Raw genomic sequence first — 27,407 nt, forward strand, 5'->3', positions numbered from 1 at the left:
AAAATTGCTAACAAATATTGTATCAGTAACAAGGTAAAGGAAGTTTAATTTAAAATGTTACATAGAATTTATCCTGTGAAACATGTTTTGGAAAGATTCAAGCTGAATATTGACTATAATTGTGATGTCTGTGGATTGGAGAAGAAGACCATTTTGCATTTGTTTTTTGCCTGTATTTATAGTAGAATTTTTGGGATTGACATACAGAACTTTGTTACAACAAAAAAAATAGCACCTGTTGTACAATTTAATGGTTTTGATTAAATGATTTATTTCAGAAATTCTAACATTGATAAAGATGTAGTATATTTACCTGACTTTTTTCACTTATTTTTTTTTCAATTTAAAGTTTTATTAAGTGTTTTTCAATCAACCAACAAACCACATTCCACATTCACAGATGTGACAGACTTTATTTAAAAAATATATATACAAAAAATATAAAAAATATGTATATTTTTTTTTAAATGCTAAAATAAAAAACTAACAATAATAATGAAAATGAAAAAAAATATATAATAAAAAGAAGAATATAAAGAATAATTATTAAAAAAGAAAAAAGTAATATACAGTGCCTTGCGAAAGTATTCGGCCCCCTTGAACTTTGCGACCTTTTGCCACATTTCAGGCTTCAAACATAAAGATATAAAACTGTATTTTTTTGTGATGAATCAACAACAAGTGGGACACAATCATGAAGTGGAACGACATTTATTGGATATTTCAAACTTTTTTAACAAATCAAAAACTGAAAAATTGGGCGTGCAAAATTATTTTATTATATTATTATTATATATATATATTATATTATTATTATTCCTGCTGGGCATTAAGAAGATAGATACATGGGGTCATATCAAACTGTACATCTAGTATTTACTGTGCAGCAGTATGTATAGATTGCCAAAATCTGGCAATCTCTCTACAGCTCCAAAATACATGCATATACAGTGGGGCAAAAAAGTATTTAGTCAGCCACCAATTGTGCAAGTTCTCCCACTTAAAAAGATGAGAGAGGCCTGTAATTTTCATCATAGGTACACTTCAACTATGACAGACAAAATTAGAAAACAAATCCAGAAAATCACATTGTAGGATTTTTAATGAATTTATTGGCAAATTATGGTGGAAAATAAGTATTTGGTCAATAACAAAAGTTTATCTCAATACTTTGTTATATACCCTTTGTTGGCAATGACAGAGGTCAAATGTTTTCTGTAAGTCTTCACAAGGTTTGGTATTTTGGCCCATGCAGATCTCCTCTAGAGCAGTGATGTTTTGGGGCTGTTGCTGGGCAACACGGACTTTCAACTCCCTCCAAAGATTTTCTATGGGGTTGAGATCTGGAGACTGGCTAGGCCACTCCAGGACCTTGAAATGCTTCTTACGCAGCCACTCCTTTGTTGCCCGGGCGGTGTGTTTGGGATCATTGTCATGCTGAAAGACCCAGCCACGTTTCATCTTCAATGCCCTTGCTGATGGAAGGAGGTTTTCACTCAAAATCTCACGATACATTGCCCCATTCATTCTTTCCTTTATACGGATCAGTCGTCCTGGTCACTTTGCAGAAAAACAGCCCCAAAGCATGATGATTCCATCCCCATGCTTCACAGTAGGTATGGTGTTCTTTGGATGCGACTCAGCATTCTTTGTCCTCCAAACACGACGAGTTGAGTTTTTACCAAAAAGTTATATTTTGGTTTCATCTGACCATATGACATTCTCCCAATTTTCTTCTGGATCATCCAAATGCTCTCTAGCAAACTTCAGACGGGCCTGGACATGTACTGGCTTAAGCAGGGGGACACGTCTGGCACTGCAGGATTTGAGTCCCTGGCAGCGTAGTGTGTTACTGATGGTAGGCTTTTTTACTTTGGTCCCAGCTCTCTGCAGGTCATTCACTAGGTCCCCCCGTGTGGTTCTGGGATTTTTGCTCACCGTTCTTGTGATCATTTTGACCCCACGGGGTGAGATCTTGCGTGGAGCCCCAGATCGAGGGAGATTATCAGTGGTCTTGTATGTCTTCCATTTCCTAATAATTGCTCCCACAGTTGATTTCTTCAAACCAAGCTGCTTACCTATTGCAGATTCCATCTTCCCAGCCTGGTGCAGGTCTACAATTTTGTTTCTGGTGTCCTTTGACAGCTCTTTCATCTTGGCCATAGTGGAGTTTGGAGTGTGACTGTTTGAGGTTGTGGACAGGTGTATTTTATACTGATAACAAGTTCAAACAGGTGCCATTAATACAGGTAACGAGTGGAGGACAGAGGAGCCTCTTAAATAAGAAATTACAGGTCTGTGAGAGTCAGAAATCTTGCTTGTTTGTAGTGACCAAATACTTATTTTCCACCATAATTTGCAAATAAATTCATTAAAAATCCTACTATGTGATTTCTCATTTTGTCTGTCATAGTTGAAGTGCACCTATGATGAAAATTACAGGCCTCTCTCATCTTTTTAAGTGGGAGAACTTGCACAATTGGTGGCTGACTAAATACTTTTTTGCCCCACTGTAGGTTCCACATCTTTTACAAGTAGGATAAATGTCTGTTTTCATTCTATGGAGTCTCATTGGAGTGTAATAAAATTTGTACAACATTTGTAATTAGATTCTTTCATTTTTACATTAGTAGAGGAGCAGTATGCCCTGTCGCAAACCTCCGCCCATAACTCATCACTGATAGTCAGACCAAGGTCCTTTTCCCAGATTATTTTCAAAGGAGTAAAAGAGGAGCCTCCTTTCTCAGAAAGAAGTATAGATATAGGAGATTTTGCCTTTAATGGATTGTGCTGTGACAAGAAGGGTTTCAACAACATTCAGCTGAGCTCTAAACCTCCTCTTGGAAGTAAATGAGGAAATGACATGTCTAATTTGAAGATATCTTTTTTTTTAATGGGATCTTGGCACATTGAATTCACTGCAGAGCTCTTGAAAGGATTTCAGTGCAGTGGTTTTCTGATGAAATAGGTCTGAAAAGGTCCTGATTCCTAGAGTATGCCAAAGATTAAAGTTGGCATCACTCAGGGCTTTTGGCAAGTCTGGACAATTCTGTGAAGTGTCTTGTGCAAGTTTTAAATTGACACGATACCTGTTAGCAAAGGTGTCAGCTAGAGATGACACGCAGGAGCTTGCATGGATTTGTATACTACGTTGATAGTAATTAGCATTTTGGAATCTGAGAGTAAATAGAGCAGAAAATAATGATAAAAGTCACCTTGTCCGAGGTAAATTTATATGGTTATCAAAACGTCAGGCCAGGGTAAGCCTACATAAAACACAGCCCTTTTTTAAGTGTTTCTAAAATCCCCTATGGTAAAAATGTATGGTGGGAAAATGATTGGAATGATTGGAATCATGATTGGAATCATGATTGGAATCACCTCCATTGGTGAACTGCCTGACTAAGACATCTTCATTTATCCACGATCTTGGAGTGTACATCAAAATGGAGGCCGGCTAGAAGAACGTCTCTGTAATGGTATCGAATGACGCTGTGTTTACATGAGGCAATTTATACATTCTTATGACAGCAACAATCATTCTGGCTGAAAATCTTGTTCTTGAATGCAAGGTTGAGGGAGGATTGGAAGAAACTATACCACACATCATCTAAGCATCGGCATTATGTGTAACTAAAACACTATCTTTAGTAAGCAAGAGGGCAACTTCTAGTTGTACCCATCTTCATATTCTGGGGTGCACTATAGAATTTTCCCTTCAATTTCATGCTTTCCAAATAGTGAAGGAGTCAGTTGTGAGATGGAAATGTCAGACACCCTGCCCAGCCGTGAACTACCACAACAACCACTTGGTGGCAGTATGCCTATACTGTATGAAGTCGACACACACGCACACAAACACACACAGACAGACTGCCTCCTTTCTCTTATGTTGTCCTGAAAATCCTATCACTGTAATCAATGCTGAATCTCTACCTTCTCTCTATACACTTTATTTCATACTGGTTCTCACTTGGCATGTGTGACGCACAGTAATGGAGGTTACCGTGGAGCCGTGACCCATTTCCGATTCAATGGCACCGTTTCCAGCCGTGGGTGAGTTTTATCCGGTACGATCTCCCTCTGTTACATGCACAGATGAATAGGGGTTGGTTATCAGTGTATTTATCATAAGCTTTGGGTTGTTATTACTATTCGAAACCCGAATGTGGTACTCTGAGAGGGCAGATATCCTGCCTTTTAGGGACACATGAGGGCGCTGTGAGACAGAGTTTCCTTTGGATTCTTCACCACCAGTATGCAATGGGTTTTATAGTCTGGGATTTGGACCTTGCTTGACTGACAGTGAGTGAAAGCAACAATGACCTCAGGGCTAAATAGGATCCAATTAGCCATACAAATACACAGGAGACAGGCTAGTTAATATAGTTTGTTTTATTTGAAAAAAAGTTTCAAACTAAAAATGTTCTGTAAAAATGCATATTCATAGTGTTAATTTCCCCTTCATTCGTATGGTACACTCCTCTCTTTATCAACATCATCCTTCTATCATCCCTCGTTTCCCTTGGCCTTTTCTATCGTTTGGAAGGTAGGAATGTGCAGCGGGGTCGCTATAGAACACACACTCTACAAACAGGACCACGATTACAGCTTCCCCCCACACAACCCCCCCACCCAATCAAAATAGAAAATAAACAGAAAGCTATATGATTATCATCGTCACAAAATAAATCTCTTTGGCATTCGTCCCCTGCCTCTTACCTCAGAACCCCCCCCCCCCCCCCAAATCAAGACATAAAAAAAACACCTCCTCCACAACGACCGTACGTACTTTGAGGAAACAGTTGTAGTAGCTGTAAAAGGGTGCGGGCCTGCCAGACATGACGTTTTGGATCATACACACATTTTATGTTGAAGAACAATGTATTAAACCGCGATGCATATGTATACTGTGTTGGTTGAGTGTCTATAACTGTTGGTGAGCAAGACCGGGTCCACAGGAAGAGAGGTGAACCAACCGCACCAGCTGAAGTTGTAGTTTAGTGTGCCTGGGAGACCACTCGGCTGGGAGAGAGTGGCTGTGTACACACATTCAGGGGAGAGGGTGCGTGTCTCGGAACCTCAGACCCAGCAGCAGTCTGGATCATAAACTGGACTGGACTGATAGACAGTTATAGGCAGCACAGGGACTGCTGCTGTTTCAATTAGCCACTGGTCTCATAACGTGGCGAACAGGACTTCTTGTCTGAACTCAATGTTACTGGTTATTGTTGAGGACTACTGTATGTGGCTCTGCATACCGCCATGTAAATTATACACATGAAGAAAAATAATAATAATCTGCAATGTAAATATGCAAGGAAACGCCTAAAACCAACACAGCATCTACAAGTTAAAGTTCAATTTTCCTCCACATTAACTGTAACAAAGCAACTTTTCATTTTGAGGAACACTAAATTCTTGTTATTGTTTTTTTTCTTTTCTTTTTCTTGTGTTTTCTGACAACAGCCCCTGATTGGCCAATGTCTCCCCATGAAATAGGAGTTTCCCTTTGTGGTGAAATCCTCTTTCAGCTGTCCCTCCATGGTGTTCACGCCAATTTCACCCTTTCCATTTCGTGCCTTCAATGGAAGAGGCAGTTATTTAGACATAATCCAATGTTTCATGTGGTCTTAAAATGTTGCAATTATGGTATGCTGAGTTATTCATTAGTGTACTATATAATATATATATATACTATATTAGTGTACTATATAACTACAGAGCTGTGCTTTTTTTTTTACCCCTTTTTCTCCCCAATTTCGTGGTATCCAATTGTTTAGTAACTACTATCTTGTCTCATCGCTACAACTCCCATACGGGCTCGGGAGAGACGAAGGTTGAAAGTCATGCGTCCTCCGATACACAAACCAACCAAGCCGCACTGCTTCTTAACACAGCGCCATTCCAACACGGAAGCCAGCCGCACCAATGTGTCGGAGGAAATACCGTGCACCTGGCAACCTTGGTTAGCGGCCTCCACAGGAGTCGCTGGTGCGCGATGAGACAAGGATTCCCCTACCGGCCAAACCCTCCCTAACCCGTACGACGCTAGGCCAATTATGCGTCGCCCCACGGACCTCCCGGTCGCGGCCGGTTACGACAGAGCCTGGGCGCGAACCCAGAGTCTCTGGTGGTGCAGCTTTCGCTGCAGTACAGCGCCTTTAACCACCGCGGGAGGCCCTACAGAGCTGTGTTTTACAGCCATTCTGGGCGTGTGAGTGTCTGTGTGTATGTGTGTACTGGGGGAAAGTACGGGCTGAGTCTGTGCATTAGAGGAGCTCTGTGTAGGTGTGTGTATGCATCTACATCACTGACCTGGCCCTGTGTGTTAAGGGGGGTTCTGGGTAGCATCTACATCACTGACCTGGCCCTGTGTATTACAGGGGGTTCTGGGTAGCATCTACATCACTGACCTGGCCCTGTGTGTTAAAGGGGTCTCTGGGTAGCATCTACATCACTGACCTGGCCCTGTGTGTTAAAGGGGGCTCTGGGTAGCATCTACATCACTGACCTGGCCCTGCGTGTTAAAGGGGCTCTGGGTAGCATCTACATCACTGACCTGGCCCTGTGTGTTAAAGGGGGTTCTGGGTAGCATCTACATCACTGACCTGGCCCCGTGTGTTAAAGGGGGTTCTGGGTAGCATCTACATCACTGACCTGGCCCTGTGTGTTAAAGGGGCTCTGGGTAGCATCTACATCACTGACCTGGCCCCGTGTGTTAAAGGGGGTTCTGGGTAGCATCTACATCACTGACCTGGCCCCGTGTGTTAAAGGGGGTTCTGGGTAGCATCTACATCACTGACCTGGCACCGTGTGTTAAAGGGGGTTCTGGGTAGCATCTACATCACTGACCTGGCCCTGTGTGTTAAAGGGGGTTCTGGGTAGCATCTACATCACTGACCTGGCCCTGTGTGTTAAAGGGGCTCTGGGTAGCATCTACATCACTGACCTGGCCCTGTGTGTTAAAGGGGGTTCTGGGTAGCATCTACATCACTGACCTGGCCCTGTGTGTTAAAAGGGGTTCTGGGTAGCATCTACATCACTGACGTGGCCAAGTATGTTAAAGGGGCTCTGGGTTGCATCTACATCACTGACCTGGCCCTGTGTGTTAGAGGGGCTCTGGGTAGGCCTGTCGGGGATCGTAGGCCATCTCAGGCATGTACTGCTCATGCATCTCTGCTTCCAGTGGCATCCCGCCCATGCCCAGGTCAGAGTAGCCATAGGGGGGGTAGCCTCCATCCAGCTCTGAGGGAAGGATGGACAGAGAGATGAGGAATAGAGAGGGAAAGAGAGAGAAATGAGAATACCCAGGCAATATAGAATACCTAGGCAAACAATATAGAATACCCAGGCAAACAATATAGAATACCCAGGCAAACAGAGAGGCAAGCTTATTTGGAGTATTGACACTGACAGACAGTTTGCAAGCATCCAAATTACTAGACAGGCAGACAGAAATGAGCTTTGCTCCCATCAGCAGACGTTTTCCTGTGACGGATGGAAAGAAGAACAGGAATAATCATCTCTTCACCTTCACCTCTATTCTATTCCATTAATGCTATTTCATACCCTGTTTAATAATGTGAGCACTGCGCTATGGATTAAGCGTCAGCATCGAAAGGACACACAGTGCTCTGGAAGGATGGTGACTAGTGTACCACACGCAGGCACACACACACACGCACGCACGCGCACACACACACACACACACACGCACACGCACACGCGCACGCACGCGCACACACACACACACACACACACACACACACACACACACACACACACACACACACACACACACACACACAGGGGGATATATGAGGGATAGAGTTCAGAATTATAATTAAAGATATTGAAATGAGGAGGATTTACTGTATGCAGAGAGAGGGATGGACCAGAGGAGAGGAAGACAGAGTGGAGATTCACAACTAGGACATATGACCGAGACCTAAGATTAGCAAGAGAAAGACGCTGTATGACTGCAAAGAGACAGTAGTGACCGACAGAGCTAGGGGGGAAAAACAAAATATATATTCACCAGAGAGAGACAGAGAGAGTGCCAGTGTTTTCTATAGAGAAGTGTTACGCAATCACAGGAAGGAGCATTAGCCGTGCAGTGGAAAAGAGAGTGTGGGTGTCAACTCAGCAGCGTGTGTGTGTGTGTGAGTGAGAGAGAGAGCGGGATAGAGTGCGGGAGATCGCTTGACGACGATAGATGGCCAGTTAATGGAAATGTAAATGACATGGAAATTGTGACCAGAGGGGAAATAGACAGGTACCTCTGTGAATTTAATGACATCCCCGCTGACATCCTACAGTGTACCCCTCCTCCCCCCATTACCACGCCCCCTGACACCCTCCCCCCTCTCCTGGACATGGCGGGAACAGACACATCAGAGAGAAACACACACATGAACGCACATGAATGCACACACACCCACACACCCACACACAATCTCTGGAGTACGGCCAGAGGGCCGAGTGCATTATATAAACAGCAGGGGTCCCCCACACTCCCAGGGCCTGAAGGACTGCTGAGGGGGAAAAGGACGAGACCTGGCTCCGGCTTTCTATAGACACGTGCCTCTCCTATTCCTCCTCTTCTCTGATGCTCACTATTGTGTGTGTGTGTGTGTTTGTGTGTGTGTGTGTGTGTGTCTGTGTGTGTGTGTGTGTGTGTGCGTGTACATGAGAGAGAAACTCAATTATTTGCGATTTTTTTCTCCCAATCATGTACAAGTATGTGTGTGTGCGTGACTAGTGAGACAAGGGCAGACTTTGCTGTGACAATGCTTGCACGTTGATTTAATGATCACCCTCTGGTACACACAGTCCACTGTCACAGCCACTGACAGGAAACCAATCAAGTGGCACTTAACCTAAATGAGGTCTGACTCTGGTGTGTGTGTGGGTGTCAATCCATTTCAATCCGTGTGTGTCAAATCCTCTCTGCCTCTCTCTTCTGGTTCGTCGATCTATCTCTCTCTTGTCATTTTTTGGTGAAACGCAGTAGTGTAATGTAAGATGTTCGTTGCAGTAGTATATTTAAGCATTAAGGCCTGAGGAGGTGTGGTATATGGCTGATATACCATGGTGAAGGGCTGTTCTTACGGACGAGGCAACGAGGAGTACCTGGATACAGACCTTAGCCGTGGTGTATTGGCCATATACCGCACACCCCTGAGGTGCCTTACTGCTATTATAAACTGGTTTCAAACGCAATTAGACCAGTAAATAGTCATTTTTTGTTATACCCATGGTACACGGTCTGATATACCACGGCTTTCAGCCAATCAGCATTCAGGGCTTGAACCACCTGGTTTATCATCTAGCATAGAATACAAAAGTGGTGTTACGTTGGTGTACTGTATTGTAGGACAGGACTGGTCCACACTCACCATCCGCCAAGTATGCAGCTTGCATGGGTACAGCATTGTGGGCCTGGAGAGAAAGAGAGAGATTGAGAAATATTCAAGTAAAGATGTACCATTCTAACTTCAATACTATACTTTTATCGGATAAAGCCCTTCTAAAAAAACGACAGAGGCAGACGTTAACTTTACATCTGGTGCCAACGACGCCCAGTCAGTAAATCTATCCCTTTGGAGTTCAATACTTCCTCATGGTGGACGTAGTGTAAACAGTAGACCTGTCTGTTTGGGCCTCCCTGTCTCTGTTCCCCTTGACAACCTGATGAGTCAGCAGGTTACCAGCTCGATGTGATTGATTAAAACCTATGCCAGATCTGCCACTAATCCAATCGGTGAGCCTCGATGGCGGTAATTATCCATTGAGCTTTGGAAGCCTGTGGCGATGTGTGGGGCTCGGAGATACTTAGCGCATTAGGCATGCAGGTTTTGAAATGATGTACAAACACTAGATAGAGTTAGTTATCGGGGATTCATTCTTATGGTAATGCGAGCAGGAAAGGTCAACATACAGATTGATTACTGAGTGGTATCGATTGTGTCGTGTCCACTTGTGTGTATTTGGATTTTGCTACAGTTCTCCCCTGAAGCAATGACTGATCTGAGAAATATGGGATTGGTTTAAAGCAATCCAAGGGTGTAAGCCAGTCAAGCCCTTATAGACAACTGAGATCAACCTTAAAGGTGTTCAAACAGGGCCAGCCACTACTGACTGATCCTTGTACTGATCGCTCCCAGGCTATAGGCGGCGTCAGAGGCAGAGGCTTACCATCTCCCAGGCTGCAGGGTCGTGTTTGAACAGTGAGTGGGTGAGCTCCACGGACACACGCTTCCTGTAGTCAGAACTCTTGTCCTCCGAGATACGGAAGAGAACGGCTGCTGCATAGGTGGCTGTGAGGGAGAGGTGTAGGGAGGGAGGGAGGGAGGGAGGTAGGGAAGGAGGGAGAGGTGTGGGGAGACATGGAAAGAGGGAGGGAGGGAGGGAGGGAGGGAGGGAGAGGTGTGGGGAGGGAGGGAAGGAGGGGTGTGGGGAGACATGGAGGGAGGGAGGGAGGGAGGGAGGTAGGGAGGGAGGGGTGTGGGGAGACATGGAAAGAGGGAGGGAGGGAGGGAGGGAGGGAGGGAGGGAGGGAGGGAGGGAGGGAGGGAGGGATATCAAGAGGTTGTTTGTCATTGCCTCTATGCTTTGACAGTTATGATGAGTACCCAAAATGCTAATGTGTACATAGGACAACATTGAGCAAGCAAGATGGGGAAAGAGAGATGGGAGGCAGAGATATCATGTTTGATTAGTCAGCACACATTATTAAAAGAAGATGGAGAGAGCCCAGGGAGAGATAGAGAAAGATGTCATATTTGATTGTGGTCTGTGTGCATATGCTTGTGTGTGTGAGAGAGAGAGAGAGAAAGAGAAGGGGGGAAGGTGTGGAGGTTAGTGTGTACACTCTCTTAAAAAAAGGTTTCCATAAGGGTTCTTCGGCTGTCCCCATTGGAGATCCCTTTTTGGTTCCAGGTAGAACCCTCTGTGGAAAGGGTTCTACATGGAACCCAAAACGGTTCTACCTGGAACCAAAAGGGTTCTACCTAGTACCAAAAATGGTTCTACAAAGGGTTCTCCAATGGGGACAGCTGAAGAACCCTTTTAGGTTCTAGATAGCACCTTTTTTTCTAAGAGTGTAGGAGAGGCACGTGTGTGTGTGTGTGTGTCTATTTGTATGTGCAGTGCCTTTGGAAAATAATCAGACCCTTGACCTTTTCCAAATGTCATTACATTACAGCCTTATTCTAATATGGATTACATTTTTTTAAATTGTCAGCAGTCTACACACAATACCCCATGATGACAAATCAAAAAAAGGTTTTTAGACATTTTAGCAAATTTATTAACACTTAAAAAAACAGAAATACCTTATTTACATAAGTATTCAGACCCTTTGCTATGTGACTTGAAATTGAGCTCAGGTGCATCCTGTTTCCATTGATCATCCTTGAGATGTTTCTACAACTTGATTGGAGTCCACCTGTGGTAAATTCAATTGATTGGACATAATTTGTAAAGACACACACCTGTCTATTTAAGGTCCCACAGTTGACAGTGCATGTTAGAGCAAAAACCAAGCCATGAGGTCGAAGGAATTGTCAGTAGAGCTCCGAGACAGGATTGTGTTGAGGCACAGATCTGAGGGTACCAAAAAAATTTCTGCAGCATTGAAGGTCCCAAAGAACACAGTGGCCTCCATCATCCTTAAATGGAAGAAGTTTGGAACCACCAAGACTCTTCCTAGAGCTGGCCGCCGGCCAAACTGAGCAATCGGGGGAGAAGGGCCTTGTTCAGGGAGGTGACCAAGAACCCGATGGTCAGTCTGACAGAGCTCTAAAGGTTCTCTGTGGAGATGGGAGAACCTTCCAGAAGGACAACCATCTCTGCAGCACTCCACCAATCAGGCCTTTAAGGTAGAGTGGCCAGACGGAAGCCACTCCTCAGTAAAATACACATTACAGCCCACTTAGAGTTTTCCAAAAGGCACATAATGACTCTCAGACTATGAGAAACAAGATTCTCTGGTCTGATGAAACCAAGATTGAACTCTTTGGCCTGAATGCCAAGCGTCAAGCATGGTGGTGGCAGCATCATGCTGTGGGGATGTTTTTCAGCGGCAGGGACTAGGAGACTAGTCAGGATCGAGGCAAAGATGAACGGAGCAAAATACAGAGAGATCCTTGATGAAAACCTGCTCCAGAATGCTCAGGACCTCAGACAACCCTAAGCACACAGCCAAGACAATGCAGGAGTGACTTCGGGACAAGTCTCTGAATGTCCTTGAGTGCTCAGCCAGAGCCCGGACTTGAACCTGATCGAACATCTCTGGAGAGACCTGAAAATACCTGTGCAGTGACGCTCCCCATCCAACCTGACAGAGCTTGAGAGGATCTGCAGAGAGGAATGGGAGAAACTCCCCAAATACAAGTGTGCCAAGCTTGTAGCGTCATACCCAAGAAGACTCAAGGCTTGAATCGCTTCCAAAGGTGCTTCATCAAAGTACTGAGTAAAGGGTCTGAATACTTATGTAAATGTCATATTTCCGTTTTTTATTTTGAATACATTTGCAAAAATGTCTAAAAACCTGTTTTTAGTTTGTCATTATGGGGTATTGCGTGTAGATTGATGTGGGAAATCTATTTATAAAAAAATTTATAAAAATGTATAAAAAATCTATTTATAAAAATCTATTTCAGAATAAAGCTGTAACGTAACAAAATGTGGAAAAAGTCAAGGGGTCTGAATACCTTCCGAATGCACCGTACATGGGACTGTTTTGAAAGTCTTTGTTTAAAGAACAGATATATGAATGTTTGTTGAAAGCCCAAGTGTTTGTTTAAAAAAGAGAGCTGTATAAAATCCACTAAAGCGTAAGCTGCTGTTTATGAAGAGACTGACCGATGCCCTCGTTGTTGGAGTGCAGCAGCTCCATGAGCGGGGCGGAGGCTCCCTCTGCGTCGATCATCTCCGCAGACTGCTTGTCCAGGGCCAGCTCACACAGCACCCCCGCAGACACACGCTTCACGTTCTCCACATACGAGTACAACAGCTACGGACGGATGGAGAGAGGGAGGGAGAGCTCAGACACATCTGCTAAAATACACACACTCACTTATTTTCACAAATGTTTCCACTTCCTCTCTCTCACACAAGTGCATACAACACCAACAGAGTTGTGTTAGATGTATTAGACATTCATGTATTAGACCTGTACAAAGAGTGGGATGGTCTGCATGCTGGCGATCTCTCCCCTGTTGACGGGGTCTCTAGCCAGGATGTGCAGGGCTCCTGTACAGCCCTCCACTATCTCCTCCATACGAACACCATCCTGAGTGGAGAGTGGGGAAGAGAGTTAGGAACTGTGTATGTGTGTGACTTTGTGAAATCCTCTGTGACGATAAGTTGATATATGGGTTTGTTTTCATCATTTAACATTGCGCGTGTGTGTGTGTGTCTGATCTACTTCATGTAAGCTGGTTTGACAATCTTAACAATACAACTTTGACACTAAGAGAGCACTGTATCATACAGAGAACACTGTATCCCAAATAATTTGGCCAAGCTCCTCATGGCTTCAAAACCGCATAAAATTGAGAGGGTGTGTATGTCTCAAGTTTAAGTAACTATTTACAGACAACGAATCAGTGAAAGCCCACACTTCTTATTTCCCCTCAAACCACAGCTCTCTGTCTATACGTGTGCATATTGTTGTGCAGCTCAGAGTTCAAAGTGGGCCAGTGGACTGAAATGGATCTCTGTCACTGAGTCTCCCCATAGGCCGCTGGCCAACACTGGGTTGGAGAGTTCTGGGATGGGGGCGTGTGCTGGAGCTGGGGCATGGCGGTGACCACATGGACAATCCTGCTGGGACCCCTGTGTGACGCATTGCACCCCTTTACCGAGTCTGAAATACAACCTACTATTTCTACAGTGTGAGGAACTGTTTCAAACACAGAGAATGCAGCCTTGGGATGTTTGTGATTTGATGTGCAGAGTGTTGAAAGAATGTTGCCTTGGGGGGCTTCAGCGTATTTGAATTCTGCATTTGGCTGAGGTGATTGTGTGATATGGCTAGCAAGTAATGGAGTGGATTCATCCGTGGTATGTGGGTTGCAATGGCGGCGACTCACTCTGTGTATGTGCTGTAACTGTGAGTGACTTGCATATTTGTGGTGAAGGTGACATAACTTCTATCATTGTGGATTATGACAGTGTCATTCCTGTGATAGTGAGTCTTATGTGCTGAATGGTGTTGTGGCTGACCTGGTACGTCTGCTGAGAACTGGAGGCGTGTCTCTGGGTGTCCTGGTGAGCCTTCAGCAGCAGGTTGACCAATCGGGGGATGGCTCCAGCATCCCTCAGTGGGGCCTGATTGACTGGGCACAGCGCCAGGTTACGGATCAGACCAACCGTGGCCTATGGGAAAGAGAGGGGGCGGGTTGAACGTAGCTGTATGGAAAAAGCACCAATATTATCTCTGTTACTGCTACCTTATGCACAAATACATGATATACTGCATGATTATGAGAGTGCATGTATGAAAGCATATAGTACACATCTATTAAGGACTTGGCACTGCAGTGTGGAGCTCATGTGAAAGAACGCATACGCTAAGATATACACCTATTTGTGCGACTGTGCAAGTGATGCACGCTGCAGCAATGTAACTGCAATCACATTTAACAGAACATGAGATGCCATCTCCTGAAATGATGGTCTGGCTTACCATAACCCTGCCCTGTTACCTCCCATTTCCCATACACCGACCCCTAGCCCCAACAGGGGCCAATAACATCTTATATAGTCCCCTTTTAAAAACCTCATTCATTTCACATCATTAAATAACAACATCCCCTTTATTAAAAGAGCTCCGGCTGGATTGAGAATCCTCCACTGGCGTGTTCTGTGATGGAGGTCTGGTTGCCTAATCCTCCACACACGCCAATGCACACACACACACGCACACGCACACACACACACACAAATCCCCTGCTGTCTGTCAGTGAGGAGTGCAGATCAGGAGGAAAATGCAGGCATGGCCCGTTGCGTCTGCCTCCACACCGTGCAGAGAGAGAGAAAGGGAGAGGGCGGAACGATTGGCTAATTCAACCTGTAAATGAAAGATTAGATCCTGCTTGTGCACAGAACATGTATGTGTACGAGGTCACAGATGAACATAAACACGTGTACATTCCAGCATACATATTTATACTGCTCTCTCTGCTTATTCATTTGAGTTTGGATAGACAAGAAGACGCACACACACACGCGCGCACACACACACATACAGTATGAGGTTTAAATTCAGAAGGTGTAAATGAGTGATTAGGCACAGCTTGGTGCAGACAACCCTTTTGGCTGACGTAGAGCAGAAGGACGCAGAGATAGAGGAGGTGTGTGTGTGTGAGGGAGAGAGCAGTGTGTGTGTGTGTGTGTGTGTTTGTGTTTGTGTGTGTGTGTGTGTGTGTGTGTGTGTGTGTGGGGGGGGGGGAACTAAATACAAGTCAATCAGAGATAATGAACTCAGAAAGCCTAATAGCCCCTAAATGGGAAGTATTGTATACATGTTCAAGTAATCAGCAACAAGCTTCCAATACATGGATAGCTGGCTGCCAATACATGGGTAGCTGGCTGCCAATACATGGATAGCTGGCTGCCAATAGGCCTTAGAAAACTCAAACACCTTTCTGTCAGTTGAAGTAGAGGATGAGAGGTGTCAATGTTTACCTGCTGCTACAGATGGGGGACATGTGTCACTGGAGTCGTGAAGTCACACATGGCCACTTGCCAAGTGCACATGCATAGGCCTACACGCACACACAAAGCGGGTACAAATACTCTTAAATGGATGACTTTCCTCTGTCCTTCAAGACCAATGGCAGGTGAAAACACTAGATAGGTGCCTACCACACTGCCTTCACTCCCTCATCAAATACTTTCATATCAGAATTGAGGGAAAGGACACAAGGAAAGAACGCAGATGGACTATTGGGACACAAACACGACACACAGAGAGGCTAGTGCACATCGGGGTAAAAATAAAGGGCCATTCTTGTGGACCAGTGCCCATGGGAACGACAGAGCAGGACAGCAGGACACACACATACCCTCGACCATTGAAGTGTTCTGATCCGATTGGCATGAACTCAAGCGTGCTTCACGGATGCTGCTTGCTGGGAGCGAATCAGAGGAGATCAGAGACTGCAGCGCGGGGTTGGAGGGGGAAGGGAACGTAACCTTCCTTATCATACTAGTTGACTGTCGAGATCACAAGAGAGGAAAACTACCACTCATAAAGTAAAGATGGCATTAAAACAATGATAACGTACCACTGATATTACTAGTATCCAACTATTGCTATACTGTATTACTATTGATATTACTATTATGCCTACTATCATTGTACTATATCTACTCTATATCAACAGCATAGCTAATAATGTTAGACGTTGGTTTACCCTCATACTAGGCTGATGTTTTAGCTTGATTTATTTCATTGTGAGAGTGGTTATTCTGGCAAGTTGAGCATTTAACTCTCTTGCTATCCTTAAATCCACCTGCTGTCAAAGATGGGTGTGCACTATTCCCTGATGAAACAGACAACAATAACACATTGATATGAATGTACAAGGTAGCCACTGGATTCAGAGAAAAATCCAACCCATCTTGTTTTCATTGACAAAGAATGACATCGAAGGCCTTGCAAATCCCAGACGATGTTATCATTGTCCCACCGTGACGTTGTTGTGTGAAGCATGCTACACTTACTGCCTGTGAGCAGCCCCTTCTCTCTCTCTCTCACCCAAATTAGCCATTTCTATTTAACTTCATCTTTGTGTATTTTCTCTCTCTCACTCCCTCCCTCCCTCGTTTTCTCCAAAACAAAAACAAAAAGCTAGAGAGGGGACAGTGGGAGCCAGCGGGTGTTGTCTGAGGCCGCCGAATGGTCTCCAGAGCAACCCAGCGGGATTATGGGAAGCACGTCCTGTGCCCTGCCACAGGGTACAGCCCAGTACCCTGCCTGCACTACATCTCGCATAGTGGACAACTTCTTCCCATATGCAGGTCCCACTTTCTCCAAAACATCCCCTCTGACCTGCTTTCATTTAAAAGTCCTCCTTTATTAAAGTACTACAATCGTCAAACAACAGCTACAACTAAATGAAGGGCTCAATAGAAATGTGAAGGTCATTTCCGATTGGACCGACATATGAAGTGTTTACTATGAATAAAGTCTCCACTAAAGCGGGAACATTCAATAACGCTGTAAACCTGAACTTCCTGCAATGCAAATGAAATAGAGCCCTATATAATACAGCCATGTTGTTTCCAATTCAAGTAAAAAAAAATAAAAAAAAATGTATTAATATGTACAGTGCATCACACATTGCAAAGAAGGGGACAATGAGTGGTGGCTGTATGTAATGATTTTAACCTCACTCAAGCACCCGTTAAATGAGGAATCATTACAATCTGACTGCAGCTGCTGGATATAGACACATAAATAAAATGGATGTACCACAACCGGTTATTTAGGTAAACAAAACAATCACAAAGACAAAACAGAAAGCCAAAGAAAACAACCGAACACTCAAGCCAGACAAAACAATAAACAAAAGATCAACTGGTCAGTCAAAACAACCACAACCAGCCTGCAAACTTCACTCTCTGATCTTTCACCCCTCACCTTCAACTTAACCAAAGTTCAGTAATGGAGCTACCAGCCAGACAAAACAACGAGACAGACAAAACAACGAGACAGACAAAACAACGAGACAGACAAAACAACGAGACAGACAAATCAACGAGACAGACAAAACAACGAGACAGACAAAACAACGAGACAGACAAAACAGCGAGACAGACAAAACAACGAGACAGACAAAACAAGCACAGTATACCTTTTTCTCACCTCTTCCCCACTCCCATCCCCTCCCCAACCAACTATCTCCCCCCTCACCTTCACCACAGGCCAGTAGTGGGGCTGCCCCAGCAGCTTGACAATGGCAGGAATACCATAATGCAGCCGCACAGCATTCTGGGCCAGCTCAGCGTCCTGGTGGCGTGACGTCAGGTGGCGCAGGGCGCAGACGGCGGGCTCAGCCACATCCTCCTTTTCTCCTGCCCGCAGCACGGCGTGGATGAGCGCCTCGACGCCGCCGCACTGCGTGACCAGGGTCTTGTTGCGGGAGTTGTTGCAGGTGAGGTTGGACAGGATCCCCGTGGCGCACGTCAGCATGTTGACGTCGTCCGAACCCAGCTGTCCCACTAACACCTGCAGCAGGCCGTCCAGACCCTCCTACAGACAGAGAGAGAGGCGGGTCGAGAATTCTTCATTTGTGCGTCCTTTGTTTGTTCATTATATGTTTTACTGTAGAACTCCAACTATGTTACTGTCTCTGTAGAACTCGATGGTACCGTCTTCATCAGGGGAGAACGACTGCCTCTTTGAAACCAAAGAATTTCAAGGCCGACCACGGGATTGTTAGCAGAAAACAGGATCTCCCATTATTGTGAATGGAAAAATGATCCTCCACATGGTCAATCTTCACATTTTTGAAGACAATCATGGCACCAATAGCTGCCTTTCTAATATACCAGATGTATGTCCTTGTACCAATTATCTTAAAATCGCACACAGAAGATAAGGATGGTTTAGTTGTGAATGGCAGCCAGCAGTACCCTGGTCGGCTTTCAACTGGAGTTACTCAATGAAATGGGGCAGCACTGAGCTTGCCTGCAACGTCACTTCCTGGAGGAGCTCAAACTGTGCATGATACGTCCCCGTAAGACGCCATCTTAACCAACTTAATTTGGCTTCAATGCAATATGGAGTCTTCTCATAGGAATAAAGGGTGTCATGTGATCGATGACTTTGTTCATTCATACTGTATATACAGTCATTGGTCTTTATAGACTCTCTGTATTAGTCTATGGTACGGTCTATGCTGATTCAAAATGGACTCTGTGGTTTCCTGACCTGTTTAGTGGCAGCATCAGACAGGTTCCTTAGGGTCCAGAGGCAGTTCTGTGTGAGGCGCTGGCTGGAGCCAGTCAGGTGCTGTCCCAGGGCCTGCATGCCCCCTGGAAGGATGAAAGAGGAGGTTAAAGATGACTCCTTGATGGATAGGATGAGACAACACACACACACACACACAGACACACACATACGTACAGACACACACATAACACACACACCCACCCACCCCAAAAACACACACACACACTCACCAGCTTCCACTATGGCGGGCTTGTTGCTAGGGCACACAGAGAGAACTTTGAGCACACGGCTGGTGGTCCACAGCAGTTTCTCATAATTATAGTTCCTCATGATGAAGACCAGCCCCTCAGGGCCCCCGTTGGCTAGGATGATAAGCTGAGAGGAATAACAATGAAAAAAACACTGTCATATACAATGAAATATCATTACAGAGGTTGGACATTGCATTACATTGCATTATGAATTGTCTCAAATATGATTGTTTGAATAATAATAGCAGTATGTGTATTTGATTGAATTATATTCACTTAATATTCAGCATATTACTGATGTAATAGAGGGTATTAAAGACACTATTATTCTAACAATCATATTTGAGACAATTCATAATGCAATGTAATGTAATGTCCAAACTCTGTAGCAATGCAGCTGAAGGTAGCCAGTGGTAAGGCCATGTACAGTGTACGTGTCTGTGTTCATGCACACACGCACACACACACACACACACACACACACACACACACACACACACACACACACACACACACACACACACACACACACACACACACACACACACACACACACACACACAGTCACGTGCATATGCACCCTTGCTCCCCTGCAGTGCAGCTGCAGGTGGCACTAAAAGGGATCACGCATAATCCTGACCTGCAAGTACACACACACACATATATACACACTCCCCCCCGACTGCAGTGAAGAGATGCAGGTAGACCGTGCCAATACCACTATGCCAAATATGATGTCTCAAGCATTATCCACATGCATACACGCCAAAACACACACACACACACCGTGCCAATACCACTATGCCAAATATGATGATCCCCATGCATACACGCCAAAGACCCCCCCCCCCCCCCCACCTCCCATCACACACCTTGCTCTCCTGGTTTCCATAGGAGAGCAGCTGCAGGCAGTCAGTGGTGATGGCCAGGAACTTGGGGTTGCTCTTTTTCAGCAGGGGCACCATCCTCTGCAGGCCGTCAGCCAGGCGCACCGCCATCTTGGCTCCCTCCTGGTGCAGTAGCAGGTTGTGGAGGGTGGTGATGGCATAGAACAGCACTGACTCCATGGGAGAACTGAGGGAAGAGGAAAGGGGAGGGGGGAAGGGGAGGGAAGCAGGGAGAGAGGGGAGAGGAAGGGAAATAGAGAGGCAGAGACCAGATGAAGAGAGGGAGGTATGAGAGAAATTAGCATGACCTTTCTTTTCCCAATTAGTTCCCTCTGAATTTCATTTGCTTTAATTTGTTTTTTAAAATTTGCCCTTGCTGCTCTTTGTATCATTAAAAACACATTTCTCTTTCATGAATCTGCATCTAAGTCCCTATTTGAAAGTCTTGTACAGGGAGGTTTTTCCATTTGTATTTATGTGAATTTTGTTTCTGAATTAATTAAATGTCTTAATTTAGTTTCTGTCTGATGCCCCCTAGACTGTTATACAGGGTTTATACTGTGTGAACAGAGATAAAGGGACGCTCTGCCTGAGAAATGTAAAATGGCCACCACTTATCGTGAGGTTAAAATGAGCCTGGTGGTCAGGTTGAAATGATGTGCAAACCAGTTTGGCCAAGTTAATGAGCACAGGATGACACCTCATTTCTGATGGGTAATAATGTGATATGCTAATATCTTAGCCTTCAGGCAGTAGTGGACATGGTGGATTGGATACACACACATAAGCATGTATGCACGCACGCACACACACACACTTACACACGCCCATGCTTGCACACACACACACGCCACACACACACACACACGCACACACAAATGAGCACACACAGCACGTACACAACTGCAGATGCAGAGACAGGCCAGAACAGTGTGTGCCTAAATCCCTTTATTTCTAACACTGAATTCTACCTTACAATTCTGAATTCCTCTCCTACCTGAGCATGCGGACCAGGGCGGGGATGCCCCCGGACTTGAAGATGGCGAGCAGGCCCTCTCTCTGGTGGGACAGGCTGTGGAGGACGCTGGCAGCACAACGGGCTGTCTCCATGTCTCCCGTGTTCTGCATGGCCCGCACCACCGCCGCCACCATCTGGGGGGACTGCATCAGCACCCGGCGAGACGCCTCTTTCCGTGTCAGCTGGTTCACGATCATGGCCGCCTTGTTGACCACCACCTGTGGGGAATGAGACGTTGCATATTTGTCCATTTCTGCGCATGCAAAATGGTGGCATTGGGTTGGGACCCATTATTAGGTCTGCACACTTCTTTAGGATTATGGCTTTTTTTAAACGTTGCCCTTCGGCAATTCATTGGTACATCGAACATGGTCATTGATAACAAGATTTAGGAACAGACCACGACTTGAGTTTGAATTGTGAGTAGAAGACAGAGCAGGACTGGGTCCATCATGACTTTCAATCGCAATCAGAACTGACCACATAGGCCTCAACTTAAGCAATGTTGTACACTGAATCACTTCAGGACACCTGAAATGATGTTAAATGACAATATCAACCTAGAGAGGATTTGTAGTCCTAATCTGTGTCCAATCTAATGGGCTCAGTCACGACCTTGACAAGCACAGCCAGAGCCACAGAGAGCTAGGAGTGTCACGACTTCCGCCGAAGTTGGTGCCTCTCCTTGTTCGGGCGGCGTTCGGCGATCGTCGTCACCGGCTTTCTAGCTGCCACCAATCCACGTTTCTGTTTCCATTTGTTATGTCTTGATTGTACACACCTGGTTCCCATTACGTTACTATTATTTCCCTATTTAACCCTCTGGTTCTCATTATGTTTTGTGCGTGATTGTTCCTGGTTTTGTGTTAGTCTTTTGTGTTGGAGTTTGTTATCCCTGCGTGGATTTATTGGCTGTTTATTTTTCAGAGTAAAGTACGTTATTTTACTCAGTTCTGTGTCCTGTGCCTGACTCCGTCCTCGCCTCTGCACAACTGACACTTGACAAGGAGCTAGTCAAGCATGGAACTGGATCAATGCTAGTCAGCAGGACGGTGCTCAAGTGTGAGGAGGGACAGCACACAACAGTGACAGAGTCAATGTCACTATTGAGGACATAATAGTACTTCTATTGTACAAGAGACACAGTGCCTTCAGAAGGTATTAATACCAGTTATTATTCCACATTCCTTATTCCACATTGTGTTGTGTTATGGCCTGAAATAAACAGTGATTAAATAGACATTTTTATCACCGGGCTACACACAATACCCCTTAGTGACAAAGTGAAAATGTGTTTTTAGAAAGGTTTGCACATTTATCTAATTTACATACTTTCTAGACCCTTGGGAGCGATTACAGCTTTGAGTCTTTCTGGGTAAGTCTCTAAGAGCTTTCCACACCTGGAATGTGTAACATTTGCCCATTATTCCTTTCAAAATGATTCAAGCTCTGTGAAATTGGTTGTTGATCATTGCTAGACAACCATTTTCAGGTCTTGCCATAGATTTTCAAGTAGATTTAAGTCAAAACTGCAACTCGGCCACTCAGGAACATTCACTGTCTTCTTGGTAAGAAACTGCAGTGTAGATTTGGCCTTGTGTTTTAGGTTATTGTCCTGCTGAACTGTGAATTAATCTCTCAGTGTCTGGTGGAAGGCAGACTGAACCAGGTTTTCCTATAGGATTTTGCCTGTGCCTAGCGACATTCCGTTTATTTTTTATCCTGAAAAACTCCCCAGTCCTAAACGATTACAAGCATACCCATAACATGATGCAGCCACCACTATGCTTGAAAATATGGAGATTGGTACTCAGTAATGTGTTGTATTGGATTTGCCCCAAACATAACACTTTGTATTCAGGACAAAAAGTGAATTGCGTTGACACATTTTTTGCAGTATTACTTTAATTCCCTTGTTGCATGTTTTGGATTCCCTTGTTGCATGTTATGTTTTGGAATACTTGCATTCTGTACAGGCTTCCTTCTTTTCACTTTGTCAATTAGGTTAGTATTGTGGAGTAACTACAATGTTGTTGATCCACCATCAGTTTTCTTTTATCACAGCCATTAAACCACCATTGGCCTCATTGTGAAATCCCTGAGTGGTGTCCTTCCTCTCTGACAACTGAGTTAGGAAGGACTTAGGCTGTTGCAGTGACCATATTACCGCCACACAGGCAGTCATGAGTCAAGACCGCAGTAAAATTCCATGTGACTGTTGAGTCACATTAATCTCCTTTTATGTACTCTGAACATGCTTTTGATAGTACCCAATTTTGCCATCTACCATCAGGTCCTAATGGCCTAGTACTCAGGGCTCCATTGTCCCTCTAACCACTCAGACACCCATGAAAGTGCTTCGAAAAGCACATCAAACACTTATCATCAAAACAGTAGGCCTATCGTACTTTTAAAACTCACCCCACTGTGATGATCAATTTGAACTAAGAAGTTCAACAGCAGGTTGAAACAGTGTAAAACATGATTATTGTGGATGTTGTTTGAAAGCCTAACACAACAAATTGGACAGCCTTTCTAAGGTGATGATTCATTCAAAACACGAATAGGTTATGAGCCCAAGCCCGAAAAAAATCTAATCCAATAAAAATGCTGATTGTGCCGTTATACAACACACAGCCTAGTGCACATTACGCATGGCAGAAAAACATTAAACAAACACTGATTTAAGATGTCTTGGTACATAATTGGCCTAGCTTATGCTCCAAAATTAAATTAATTTGAATAATCGCCTTTGAGTGTGGACCATATTATTATACATACTGGGTGGACTGGTTACCTTATGCTACTCTTCAAAATGTCTATCCATGAGTCTGGGAGAAAACATGTAGCCAGCCCTAGGTGATGCTCTTGGTTCAATGTTTGTGCAGGGCGGTTTACACTTAGCCTGATTTTTGAATAGCCTACTAATAGGGATTTAAAAAAATATATTTTCATAATTAATTGAGAGTCACATTACCTTCAGCTATACAGAATATCTCACCATCATGCATTTCCATCTCCTCCACTCTCTCCTTTATTCCTTTCCTGAGCGCCCAGACGGGCTGTCAACAGTTTAGTGAAATATGTTTTGTTTGCGAAAACATGTTACTATTGATGTTCGGGAACAGATTTCACTTGGTTTCCCAAATTAAGCACTGGGTAGCTGCAGGAACAAGGTTTGAAAGCCAATGGGGTATAGCGTTTGGGCAGAATATCACCTGTCCGGGGCTGCGAGAGCACGCTCCTCGGTGGTTGATGGGTGGAGTGATCAGTGGTCGAATCTGTGTTTGAAATTCAACTGCTCTACTAAGGGACCTTACAGATAATTGTATGTGTAGGGGTACAGAGATGAGGTAGTCATTCACAAATCATGATCAACACGATTATTGCATACGGAGTGAGTCCATGCAACGTACGTGAGTTGTTAAGCAACGTTTTATTTACTACAGAAATGATTTAGGCTTGCCTTAACAAAGTGGTGGAATACTTATTGATTTAAGACGTTTCAGATGTTAATTTTCTAATTTGTTTGTACACATTTCTAAAAACATAATTCCACTGACATTACAAAACGTTGCAATTTAATCCATTTTAAGTAATGGGGTTTGAATACTTTCTGAAGGCACTGTACACAGTACACACTTTTCTCTTACAATAGTTACTGGCTGAATCATTTCCAAATCAGCCTATTTGTTTAAACAGTGTTATTGAGTTTGATCAAAGATTGCTCCCAGCAGGCAGGGAGGGGGGAGGGGGGGGGGGACAAGGTCATCCATTGGAAGGTCTTTAATCTAGAAATCAAAGGCCATATTTTCAATTTGATTAGCTGCAGTGGTATAAAATACTTAAGTAAAAATACTTTAAAGTACTGCTTAAGTAGTTTTTGGGGGTATCTGTACTTTACTATTTATATTTTTGACAACTTTTTATTTTACTTCACTACATTCCTAAATAAAATTAGATACTTTTTACTCCATACATTTTCCCAGGAAATGGTCCAATTTGCACACGTAATCAAGAGAACATCCCTGGTCATCCCTACTGTCTCTGATCTGGCGGACTCACTAAACACAAATGCTTTGTTTGTAAATGATGTCTGATTGTTGGAGTGTGACCCTTGACTTACATTTTAGCAACTACATTTACTTTTGATACTTAAGTATATTTAAAACCAAATACGTGTAGACTTTTACTCAAGTAGTATTTTACTGGGTGACTTTTACTCAAGTAGTATTTTACTGGGTGACTTTTACTCAAGTAGTATTTTACTGGGTGACTTTTACTCAAGTAGTATTTTACTGGGTGACTTTTACTCAAGTAGTATTTTACTGGGCGACTTTTACTCAAGTAGTATTTTACTGGGTGACTTTTACTCAAGTAGTATTTTACTGGGTGACCCCCACTTTTACTTGAGTCATTTCCTATCAAGATATCTTGATAGAGAATTTTACTTGAGTACTTTTTCCACTTCTGATTAGCTGCATCACTAACCTCTTAATATTGATTGAAGGTTCAGATTGTTTTTAATAGGAGCACGTTGGATATAGTGTTGTTTAATGCATTCATGTGTTAACGTCTGTGCTTTGTGAAAATGGGATTTATAACAAAGTTCTTCTTTTTTTTTAACTCTTAGATGTTAGTTACCGCATCATCGTCGGCCAGCAGCTTGGTGAGCTCGGGCACGGCGCGAGTGGCCAGCTCGGCGTCATCCTGGTAGTTAATGAGGTGGACGATGGCGGTCTTGAGAAGCTGCGAGGGCTCAGCTAGCCGCTGGACGTTGGTCTGCTGACCCGGGTCAGTCTGAGTGGACAGCACCGCCTCGCCCTCCACTAGGGTCTCTGGGAACATGGCCGCTCTCACCCGCTGGGCCCGCGTCAGGGTGTACTGGGCCTCCACCTCTGGAGGTAGAGAGGGATGAGAGAGGGATGAGAGAGGGAGGAGAGAGGGAGGAGAGAGGGAGAAGGGGGAGATCAACGGATACGTGGATAGATTTATCCATAGATAGTGTTTCAAACTAGTGATATTTTGAAAGAGGTTCTAGCCCCTAGTCAGTGAGTCCCTAGTTTTTCAGAAGAACCATGCCTATTTTAAGACATGAAGCCAGTCCAAACTGGCCCGTGTACGTATGTGACGGCCTGTGAGCGAGTGAGTGAATCACAGCATGATTATGACATTGAATGAGTAAGTGCTGACCTATTTGTACAGAAAGAGAAGGAGATGTAGAGAGACTGAAAGAGAAGTAGAGCGAGAGGGAACAATGGAATGAGAGAGAAGGGGGGGTGGGAAGAGAGAGGGGGAAGTGGGAAAATGAGAGAAAGGGAGAGAGAGAGAGATAGAGAGAACTTATACCTGTAGGGTTTTCCACCAACGTGGTGGTGACGGCATACTTCTTGGCGCTGTATTCTGTGCCCTCGTCATCTCGCACGGTGGTGGCGCCTGATTGGATCCCGGAGTCGTGGGCGTAGTATGTCTGCTGCCACTCGGCCACCTTCACCGAGCCCTCTGCCTCGTTCACTGGGAGGAGAGGGAGAGAGAGAAGTGAGAGCGAAAGAAAGAGAGATGAGCGTGCGAAGAGAGGTAGAGAGAGAGGGAGAGAGAGGGAGAGAGAGGTAGAGAGAGATAGGTAGGTAGAGAGAGGGAGAGAGAGAGAGAGAGAGGGAGGGAGAGAGAGAGAGAGCAGAGAGAGAGAGAGAGAGAGAGAGATAGGTAGGTAGAGAGAGGGAGATCGAGTGAGCAGAGAGAGAGAGAGGTAGCGAGAGAGAGAGGTAGAGAGAGAGAGAGGTAGAGAGAGATAGGTAGGTAGAAAGAGAGAGAGAGGTAGAGAGAGAGAGAGGTAGAGAGGCCTAGAAATAGTGTGATTGATTGACTGAGAGCCAGTGGTCCGTTGTTTCCCTCAAGACACTATATTTATGCTCAGCCACTCTGCGGACGCTTGCCAGTGTGTTTCTAGGGTACAGCAGCACCCTGCTCCAAACTTTGGCTCATCAAGGACAGTTCTTTGCAGATTAAACGATGCCCGCGAGTCTTCAACAAAATACTTACTTTGCATGGACATCATCACTGTCCAGTCTCAAAACTGGCCTTTGGAGAGAACTTTCTGGAAGAGAGGAAAAAATAGAAAGAGAGAACATTAGGCCATGAATCATGGTCCTGTGTGGCACAGTTGGTAGAGCATGGCCCTTGCAGCCGCCCGGCGTTGTGGGTTGGTATTTTGGTATTCATTAGGATCTCCATTAGCCGCTGCAAAAGCATCAGCTACTCTTCCTGGGGGACCGGTA

At 44.6% G+C, this 27,407-nt stretch overlaps 1 protein-coding gene across 4 annotated transcripts in view; it reads right to left on the bottom strand.

Annotated features, from left to right (window-relative positions):
• Positions 1–4,377: 4,377 nt before the first annotated feature.
• The window catches only part of LOC110538107 (junction plakoglobin a), a 58,417-nt gene continuing 35,387 nt past the window's right edge, over positions 4,378–27,407 (bottom strand). For all 4 annotated transcript variants that reach the window (XM_036938138.2, XM_090193156.1, XM_090193155.1 and 1 more), the window contains 15 exons: positions 27,172–27,226; positions 26,479–26,643; positions 25,774–26,027; positions 21,109–21,347; positions 20,097–20,298; positions 19,204–19,348; positions 18,953–19,056; positions 17,933–18,271; positions 14,236–14,388; positions 13,181–13,300; positions 12,871–13,021; positions 10,201–10,322; positions 9,402–9,444; positions 7,099–7,248; positions 4,378–5,582 (listed from right to left, as the gene is read on the bottom strand). In XM_036938138.2, the coding sequence (XP_036794033.1) occupies positions 7,112–7,248; positions 9,402–9,444; positions 10,201–10,322; positions 12,871–13,021; positions 13,181–13,300; positions 14,236–14,388; positions 17,933–18,271; positions 18,953–19,056; positions 19,204–19,348; positions 20,097–20,298; positions 21,109–21,347; positions 25,774–26,027; positions 26,479–26,643; positions 27,172–27,187 (2,190 nt within the window). In that variant the 5' untranslated portion in view covers positions 27,188–27,226 and the 3' untranslated portion in view covers positions 4,378–5,582; positions 7,099–7,111. The remainder of the gene's footprint in view (positions 5,583–7,098; positions 7,249–9,401; positions 9,445–10,200; positions 10,323–12,870; positions 13,022–13,180; positions 13,301–14,235; positions 14,389–17,932; positions 18,272–18,952; positions 19,057–19,203; positions 19,349–20,096; positions 20,299–21,108; positions 21,348–25,773; positions 26,028–26,478; positions 26,644–27,171; positions 27,227–27,407) is intronic.

The sequence above is a fragment of the Oncorhynchus mykiss genome, chromosome 12 (genome assembly GCF_057628025.1).
Source record: "Oncorhynchus mykiss isolate SJ-2025 chromosome 12, ASM5762802v1, whole genome shotgun sequence".
NCBI classification, from domain to species: domain Eukaryota; kingdom Metazoa; phylum Chordata; class Actinopteri; order Salmoniformes; family Salmonidae; genus Oncorhynchus; species Oncorhynchus mykiss.